The sequence below is a fragment of the Penaeus japonicus genome, unplaced genomic scaffold (assembly GCF_977035675.1).
Source record: "Penaeus japonicus unplaced genomic scaffold, GWHDUDI00000001_assembly GWHDUDI00000037, whole genome shotgun sequence".
NCBI lineage: Eukaryota > Metazoa > Arthropoda > Malacostraca > Decapoda > Penaeidae > Penaeus > Penaeus japonicus.
Window position 1 is genome coordinate 5215597 of NW_028234439.1, and position 10000 is coordinate 5225596.

At 39.3% G+C, this 10000-nt stretch overlaps 1 protein-coding gene across 1 annotated transcript in view; it reads left to right on the plus strand.

The window, feature by feature from the left end:
- Positions 1-10000, plus strand: part of LOC122263814 (polycystin-1-like) — a 90081-nt gene that overhangs the window by 20379 nt on the left and 59702 nt on the right. Inside the window, exons 9-18 of the mRNA XM_086532449.1 lie at positions 938-1079; positions 1777-1924; positions 2509-2642; positions 3053-3159; positions 3466-3681; positions 4144-4349; positions 4587-4737; positions 5102-5211; positions 5913-6041; positions 6625-6812. Coding sequence (XP_086388575.1) covers positions 938-1079; positions 1777-1924; positions 2509-2642; positions 3053-3159; positions 3466-3681; positions 4144-4349; positions 4587-4737; positions 5102-5211; positions 5913-6041; positions 6625-6812 — 1531 coding nt within the window. The remainder of the gene's footprint in view (positions 1-937; positions 1080-1776; positions 1925-2508; positions 2643-3052; positions 3160-3465; positions 3682-4143; positions 4350-4586; positions 4738-5101; positions 5212-5912; positions 6042-6624; positions 6813-10000) is intronic.

A 10000-nucleotide genomic window follows, 5' to 3' on the forward strand; every position in this document is an offset into this window, starting at 1 on the left:
GGAGGGAGGGAGGGAGGGAAGGAGTGGGAGAGAGGGGAGGGATGGGGAGGATGGGAGGGACTGAGGGAGGAAGATAGGGAGGGAGGAGGGAAGAAGGGAGAGAGAGAGGGATGGAGAGAGAGAGAGAGAGAGAGAGAGAGAGAGAGAGAGAGAGAGAGAGAGAGAGAGAGAGAGAGAGAGAGAGAGAGAGAGAAGAGAGAGAGAGAGAGAAAAGAGAGAGAGAGAGAGAGAGAGAGAGAGAGAGAGAAAGAAGAGAGAGAGAGAGAGAGAGAGAGAGAGAGAGAGAGAGAGAGAGAGAGAGAAAGAGAAAAGAGAGAGAGAAGAGAAATGGAAGAGAGAGAGAGAGAGAGAGAGAGAGAGAGAGAGAGAGAGAGAGAGAGAGAGAGAGAGAGAGAGAGAAAGAGAAAGAGAAAAGAGAGAGAGAAGAGAAATGAAAGAGAGAGAGAGAGAAAGAGAGAGAGAGAGAGAGAGAGAGAGAGAGAGAGAGAAAGGAGATTGAAGAGAGAAAAAGAGCGAGAGAGAGAAAGAAAGACAGAGAATAGGAGAGAGAAAGAGAGAGAGAGAGAGAGAGAGAGAGAGAGAGAGAGAGAGAGAGAGAGAGAGAGAGAGAGAGAGAGAGAGAGAGAAAGAAAGACAGAGAAGAGGAGAGAGAAAGAGAGAGAGAGAGAGAGAGAGAGAGAGAGAGAGAGAGAGAGAGAGAGAGAGAGAGAGAGAGAGAGAGAGAGAGAGAAAGACAGAGAAAAGGAGAGAGAGAGAGGGAGACATATGGAAAGAAAGAAACATAAAAAAAAGATATATCCATTCTTGTATATCCAAAATTATTAATCAAATGAAACAAAACCCCCTTTTTTATTACACTGCCCACACCCTTAACACCCTTCCCCTATCAAAACCCACTCTCCCATTTCCACTCCCACTCCTACTCCTACTCTTACAGTCCTTCCAACGTGGAGTGTCGTAACAGGAACGGCAGCCAGTGAGAGCGCAGTGGCAGAAGGATTCCACCGAATATCTTACGGCGGTGGCGTTCAAGTACTTCCTGGAGATACCATAGCCGTTAGCGGGACCATTGGCAGAAGGTAGAGTACGAAAAGATGTCCTTTGGAGATATGTAGGAAGAGGTGTGAGGGAGATTGTGAATAACTTATCAACGCTTGGGGTTTATTTGCGTCTATGGTGTTGTGGGGTTTTGTTTATTATCTTGTCTATATGGTACAGTATATAGGGATCTTCATATGAGATCAATGCCTGTGTTTGTTAGAATAGATTCTGATTTTTTTTTTTTTAAGTCTTAAAAAGGATATTTACTTTTTTTTTCTTTCTTTTTCGAGATAAGGTTGTCACTGGAGTGGGATTAAGGAGATTGTTTGGTGTAAATTTGAATATATTTTGACATTTCTCTGCCTGAAAATAGATCGTTTTACTGAACCACCATATCTGTAGATTTTGAAATATTTTTCCTATTCATTTTACGTGTTTTTATTCTTCGCATACGAATCCAAAAGTCGTCTCCATATATACATCTCGATTCTCCGTTCTTTTTCTGCTTATGTATGACATTAGATCGACTAACACAAGTCTCATTATCATAATCTCGTAATAACAAATAACATGTCCATTCATCTATTCACCATCATCACCATCATCATCATCATCATCATCATATGACCCCCTTTGTCTCGCAGACACTCTCACAATGGCACCCCAATCCATTCAATTTAATTACCATCACCATTATCTCTTTTATCTTTTCCCTCCCTCTCCTTCTTCGACCAGCCCGAGTGAAGGCGGAGAGGGAGACACAGTGGATCTCTCACCAACCAGTTTTCACCATTATATTGCTTACTCGCTCGAGAAAGATCTTATAGTGAAGGTTGGCCACGAGTGCTCGATGGTGAACGTTGACGTCAATTTCACAGTCACGGTATGTTGAGTGAGAATGTTGGATTGTATTGGATGTAGAGAAAGTGTTGAACGAAAGAGAAAATGGGGAAAAATGTTATATGAAGACATGGGACGATGATACAAGGTAATAGATTCTGTGTTTTCAAAGAGCATTAGATTCTTCTTTGGATTCTTCTTTAGGGGGAAAACAAATAGGTATGAAATTACACATGTTTTCGTCCTCGCACACGAAGAGGATTTGGTATCTGAGATACAACGTTCTTGTTTCTAGTGTTAAATTTGTGTCTCTTTTCTTGACCATATACCTTGTTAAGAATTTGTCTAAAACCAAGAAAAAAAACATGTTTTTTTTTCTACACGCTATCTTCATAATCATATAAGGGGAAACTAAGAATATAAATAAAAGAAAAACAATCGTTTCTTTCATAACAGAGATTAACAGTGATAATAATATATGACAATCATATCAGAATCATCTGTTTTCTTCGTAATTGATTCAAATAGATATCCATTTCTAATCCTAATGAATTATTTATTTGTGTATCAAAATCACCTTAAAACCCTCTCCTAAAATAAACGACATCCCTTTCACATCCTCACCAGACCACATTCCAGCAACTTACGAGCAACGCCACGTCATGCCAGAGAGACATGACAGACGTGAGCGTGTCAGTGACACAGCTGATAACGGACACCTTTAACCCGACACTCAACCAGGAATCTCCTTACTATGTTAGGTGAGTGACGTGGTTAATGGTAGAGATACCAGACTATAAACAAAGTAGGTTTCTTGGGAGATAGGTCTGTGCATGTTTTTTTTGTTTTTTTTTTTCTAACCTGAATAATGAATAATTTCATGTACAAGGCTTACATCTTTTGGTTTATGATGATATGCACTGATTCATACCTTATCTACATTTGCCTATCGTTGTTAATGGTGATATTGCTCATATATCACTGTCTTCTGAGTATCTGTTTATATCTAAATGTGTTAAGCAGTCTATGGTGATGTCTTATGCAGTACTATGCAAGACACGTTAAAGAAACATAGGGTAAAAAAAACAAAAAAACAGGCCGTTCTCGTAATGGAGAAGGAAAGAAATTCCATGAAAAAAGTAGAAAAGTGAAGTCAATGTCTTTTCGGCAGGACTACGGACACTGCACAGCTGGTAGTGACGTTCAGCGTGGCGGGGCCTATTCACGTGGTCTTCACTTTTGTCCCAGACATCGGCACTGAGATCTTAAATGATACAGGTGACTTCATTCCTCGTATTTTCGTTGAATATTATTCATGTAAAGGAGTGTATTGTTTAGCTTGGTGTTGCTTTATGCAATATTTTGGTCCTTCTGCAATAGAGACATTTATACCACATCAAACAAGCATCGAATATGGTGATGATGATGATAATGATAATAATAACAAAAATAATGATAATAATAATAATAGAATCAACAACAATAAATTTAATCATAATAATAGAAATAATAGATATCTCTAAAACGTGATTTATGAAGGTAAAATCAAGATAATTCCATCAACTTTCATGACCCTCTTTCCAGGGGACTTCCCTCGTACCAACAGCGGCCCCTACAAACTCTCTCGCACGGTCCAGCTGACACAAGCTGACACCTACACCCTGACAGCATCAGCAGGCAACAAGCACAACGAAGACACAGGTCCCCTCGAGAGCACCGTGACTGTGGTGGCGCAAAATCCCGTGGTTGACTCCTGGCTGATGGGTCCTTCCGAAGCGGCTTTCCTGGCGCCTGTCCATCGTTCGTGTTTTTCGGCTGTTCGATCTTAATTCCTGTTATCCTTTTTATTATTGTTGTTATATGTACATATATATATGTATATATATATACATATATATATATATATATATATATATATATATATATATATATATGCATATATGTATATATATATATATGTATATATATATATATATATATATATATATATAATATATATAATATATATATATATATATTATATTATATATATATATATATATATATCTATAATATATATATATATATATGTATATATATGTGTGTGTGTGTGTGTATATATATATATTTTTTTTTGGGGGGGAGGGATTTTCTTTCTTTCTTATATCTCTTCTTGTAATTACTTAAAGTGATTTCTTCTATTTGAAGCGATTATGATTTGCTCTATAAAAAAAAAAAAAAAATAATAATAATAATAATAAAAGGACTATTTTCTCCTCGCAGTTCCGACAGTTACTTTCACCGAGAGCTCAGGAGCGCTGTTCCCCACGGATGCATCTGTGTCTGTGGACTGGGGCGATGGTTCTTCTCCGACAGATCAGCTCTTCACAGACCCTCCTGAAGTGAATCATATCTATATGGCTGGTGGCACTTATACCGTCAGTGCCTCGATCTATAATCTTGTGTCTCGTGTTAATGTAACTTGTGAGGTGAGTAATTTCTGTGTATCTTGTGTATGCGGTACAGTAGTGTTTTTGTTTTTTTTATGACGAAGAAATCCATTCCTGATTTTAAAGTAGGTAATACTGTTAAGGTGATTCTCTGCCAACTACTTATCAAAAACCCAAACGCAATATCACGAAATGATGACAAAGATATTAAACGATACAATTCTCCGATAAATTCCCATATTCTATGGACTTTCCCGTCCGCCATTTTCTTCCCAGATCGAAATAGTGGAACAGATCGTCGACTTTACCGTTTCAGTGAAATACCTCCCTTATGCCTTCGCTCTCACCCTCAATGATGGCACGGGGAAGGATGAGAATGAGTATCCTATAAAGAGGAATTTGACGTTTTATCCTTCTATGACTATGGGTGAGTTCATGGGGTGGGGGGGGGGGGGGGGATGAGTGCGAGGGTGGGAAGAGGAAAGAGTCTGAGTTTGTGTTTTTTTTGTGTGTGTATGTGTGTATGCAAAATCGTATGTCTGTTTGTCATCATCTGCTTACTTTTTTTTTTACTTACATGTATGTATCTTGATGACCATCCATTAGGAATTCTATTAATACAGTCTTATCTATTTTCCATACAGTACAATCTGAGAAAAAAAAGATACCCCTATCTTTTAAACTTTCTATTAGCGTATTATAGTCATAATACCTTATATTTCTCATTGAAGAGTTATTGTTTCGAAATATCCTGATTAAGATAGTATCACCTAATGCCTTCATCACTCCAGGTACCGTGAATCAATACTCTTTGGAACACAATGGAACAGTCGTTGCTGAGTTCGACGTCGAGAACCCACTGAATCCTACGCTCACAACCTTTGATTATTATTACGATGAGGTTAGTATTAATTCACTTATATACACCTGTTTTCGTCCGACCTGTAGGTATAGGCCTATCTTATTATCATATTAGTTCTCATAGTAGAGTTAATAAGCTTATGATAAAAAATAAAATCTGTGGTAATAGTTATCATTACTCCATCCAGGACAGGAATTTATTCTTAACTAGCTTTGGTACCCTGACGGGCATTAGTGCCGGCTGCACACCACTTCAGACAGGCTTTATTAAAGTGAAGAAGAAGCGCATGATAAACCACGGTCTCTTTGGCTTCTCTTTGTTCACTTGTAGTACTAAAGCCATTTTTTGTGTTAGTTATTTATTTGTGCGTTTTACTATATTATAAAGTTTATTTATTTTATCTAACAGGCCGTCTTAATATTGCGATAAACAAAAATTGCAGTGTACAGCCTATACCAGTTCACATTCTTTTCGTATTTTTTGAAGTTTCATAAACAAATACGACATCAATGACCGCCACTACCCTCGCATCTGGAAAAAAAAAAAAAAAAAACATGTGATAGAGGAAGCGAGTGTCGCTGCCACATTGCAACAAATGCTCAACCACTCCTTCATAATCCTTCTACGTTATCTATTTCTTATTTCTTTTTACTATTATTATTAATATTTATTATTTTTTCATCATATACACGTAATCCCTTGTCCTCCATCCGCTAACCTAAGTCCGTCGCAAACCTTAGGAAGCGGAGATCACCGTCACGGTTCTCGCCAGTAACGTCTTCGAAAGCGTGGCGTTCGACTTCGTTATGCTGATCGTAGGTGACGTCAAAAACGTGAAGTTGGATGACTATTCTGTTACGACGGGAAAGGTAATATATATTTTTTTCGAAAATGTTTTTTGAGTGATCTGTTTGGTTGGGTAATTTTCCTATGTCGAATTGTTTGGTTAATGTCTTTAATGGTTACATAATATCTATCCTGTATTTTTTTTTTTTTTTTGAATACTCTTCTTTTTTCTTTTATTATCGAGTCGAAGATGGTATTGTGATCACGAACCTGTCATCAAATATCATAAACCTGCTAAGCGCGATTTTGCTATTAAAAAAGATGAATATTACTATTCCTCCCTTCTTTCATTTAATACTATGCTTCCTACATTTATTTTACTTTAAACCATCGAGATTTAAAACCCTATCGATGAGAAAAAAACAATGCTAATTCCCTTTCTAAAAACCTAACTTACAAAAGGCAACCCCCAAAATAATTAGAAAAAAAAATAATTTAAAAAAGTAAAAAAGGCAAAAAAAAAAGAAAAAAAAAAAGAAAAAAAAAAAAAAAAAAATATATATATATATATATATATATATATATATATATATATATAGATAGATAGATAGATAGATATATATATATGTATATATATATATATACATAAAAAACTCACTTTCCCAGAACGAAACCAAAACCTTCCTGGTGACCTTCGAGAGCATTGGCGGGTCGACCTGCCTGATCATCGACTGGGGTGACATGACCTTCAGCAGCTACGGGGACATGTTCACGTGTACAGCAGAAAACACGGAGATCCCCTTTGAATGGGAAATCTACCTCGACGTTAACATGAACGTTACTCATGTCTACTGGTACATGCTGACTTGTTTTTTTTTCTGATGAGCTAGTAGTGTGTGTGATTGTTTGTGTGTTTGTGTGTGTGTGTGTTTGTGTGTGTGTGTGTGTGTGTGTGTGTGTGTGTGTGTTTGTGTGTGTGTGTGTGTGTGTGTGTGTGTGTGTGTGTGTGTGTGTGTGTGTTTGTGTGTGTGTGTTTGTGTGTGTGTGTGTGTGTGTGTGTGTGTGTTTGTGTGTGTGTGTGTGTGTGTGTGTGTGTGTGTGTGTGTGTGTGTGTGTGTGTGTGTGTGTGTGTTTGTGTGTGTGTGTGTGTGTGTGCAGATGAAAGGAGAGTGTTTTAGAAACATAAGGATATGTATGTGTATATGTACATAAATTTGAGATTATGAAAGCCTTTGTAAGACATGCATGCTACTGAGTATATAGGACGTCAACTTTGATATAAGAGTAATGTACATACATGCCTACATATATAGAGAGTTATATAGAATATGTATTCGCATCAAAATTGATAGTCAGCATCTCATATCAGAACATCAAATCATTATTGGAATTATTCACTTTCTCTTACGGCCGACCAGATGTTTTATATTAACTTATATATTTTTTTAATCAATGCCAATCTTTTATTTATAATAGTCCCTTTCTCTGTTCCTTCGAACTTTTATCTATATGTACCCTTTCTCTATTCTTCCTAAATCTTCTTATCTCATCTTTTACTATTTTTTTTACATTTACATCTTTTATTTACAATTCACTCTTTATTTTTGTCCACTTGTTTTTTTTTATTTTTTTATTTTTTTTTTACCTTTATCCTCTATTTCCATCTCCAATATCCTTTCCTCCCATATTTTAAGCTTTAACATTTCTACAATGAAACTAATCTCTAATTCACAATTCTCTTTATATTTACCCTTCTTTCTATATTCCCCCTTTCTATATTCTCTTATCCCATTTCTTTAACCTTTCATATATTTTTTTCTTTATCCGTTTTTTTTCACCAATCCTTCTTCTAACTTTTTTTTCTGTTCCAATCTCCCACAAATACTACCCCAATTTTAAATCCATCCTTCCTAAACATTCTCATCTAGCCATCAATACTAACCCTTAACCACCTTCGTAATCCTCCTTCCCTTAACCACCTTCGTAATGCTCCTTCCCTTAACCCCCTTCGTAATGCTCCTTCCCTTAACCACCTTCGTAATGCTCCTTCCCTTAACCACCTTCGTAATGCTCCTTCCCTTAACCACCTTCGTAATGCTCCTTCCCTTAACCCCCTTCGTAATGCTCCTTCCCTTAACCACCTTCGTAATGCTCCTTCCCTTAACCACCTTCGTAGCGCTCCTTCCCTTAACCACCTTCGTAATGCTCTTTCCCTTAACCACCTTCGTAATTCTCCTTCCCTTAACCACCTTCGTAATCCTCCTTCCCTTAACCACCTTCGTAATCCTCCTTCCCTTAACCCCCTTCGTAATCCTCCTTCCCTTAACCCCCTTCGTAATGCTCCTTCCCTTAACCACCTTCGTAATGCTCCTTCCCTTAACCACCTTCGTAATCCTCCTTCCCTTAACCACCTTCGTAATGCTCCTTCCCTTAACCCCCTTCGTAATGCTCCTTCCCTTAACCACCTTCGTAATCCTCCTTCCCTTAACCACCTTCGTAATGCTCCTTCCCTTAACCACCTTCGTAATCCTCCTTCCCTTAACCCCCTTCGTAATGCTCCTTCCCTTAACCCCCTTCGTAATCCTCCTTCCCTTAACCACCTTCGTAATCCTCCTTCCCTTAACCACCTTCGTAATGCTCCTTCCCTTAACCCCCTTCGTAATGCTCCTTCCCTTAACCACCTTCGTAATCCTCCTTCCCTTAACCACCTTCGTAATGCTCCTTCCCTTAACCACCTTCGTAATGCTCCTTCCCTTAACCACCTTCGTAATGCTCCTTCCCTTAACCACCTTCGTAATGCTCCTTCCCTTAACCACCTTCGTAATGCTCCTTCCCTTAACCACCTTCGTAATGCTCCTTCCCTTAACCACCTTCGTAATGCTCCTTCCCTTAACCACCTTCGTAATGCTCCTTCCCTTAACCACCTTCGTAATGCTCCTTCCCTTAACCACCTTCGTAATGCTCCTTCCCTTAACCACCTTCGTAACGCTCCTTCCCTTAACCCCCTTCGTAATGCTCCTTCCCTTAACCACCTTCGTAACGCTCCTTCCCTTAACCCCCTTCGTAATGCTCCTTCCCTTAACCCCCTTCGTAATGCTCCTTCCCATAACCACCTTCGTAACGCTCCTTCCCTTAACCACCTTCGTAACGCTCCTTCCCTTAACCCCCTTCGTAATGCTCCTTCCCTTAACCCCCTTCGTAATGCTCCTTCCCTTAACCACCTTCGTAATGCTCCTTCCCTTAACCACCTTCGTAATGCTCCTTCCCTTAACCACCTTCGTAATGCTCCTTCCCTTAACCACCTTCGTAACGCTCCTTCCCTTAACCACCTTCGTAATGCTCCTTCCCTTAACCACCTTCGTAATGCTCCTTCCCTTAACCCCCTTCGTAATGCTCCTTCCCTTAACCACCTTCGTAACGCTCCTTCCCTTAACCACCTTCGTAATCCTCCTTCCCTTAACCCCCTTCGTAATGCTCCTTCCCTTAACCCCCTTCGTAATGCTCCTTCCCTTAACCACCTTCGTAATGCTCCTTCCCTTAACCCCCTTCGTAATGCTCCTTCCCTTAACCACCTTCGTAATGCTCCTTCCCTTAACCACCTTCGTAATGCTCCTTCCCTTAACCACCTTCGTAATGCTCCTTCCCTTAACCACCTTCGTAATGCTCCTTCCCTTAACCACCTTCGTAATGCTCCTTCCCTTCACCACCTTCGTAATGCTCCTTCCCTTAACCACCTTCGTAATGCTCCTTCCCTAAACCACCTTCGTAATGCTCCTTCCCTTAACCACCTTCGTAATGCTCCTTCCCTTAACCCCCTTCGTAATGCTCCTTCCCTTAACCACCTTCGTAATGCTCCTTCCCTTAACCACCTTCGTAATGCTCCTTCCCTTAACCACCTTCGTAATGCTCCTTCCCTTAACCACCTTCGTAATGCTCCTTCCCTTAACCACCTTCGTAATGCTCCTTCCCTTAACCACCTTCGTAATGCTCCTTCCCTTAACCCCCTTCGTAATGCTCCTTCCCTTAACCACCTTCGTAATGC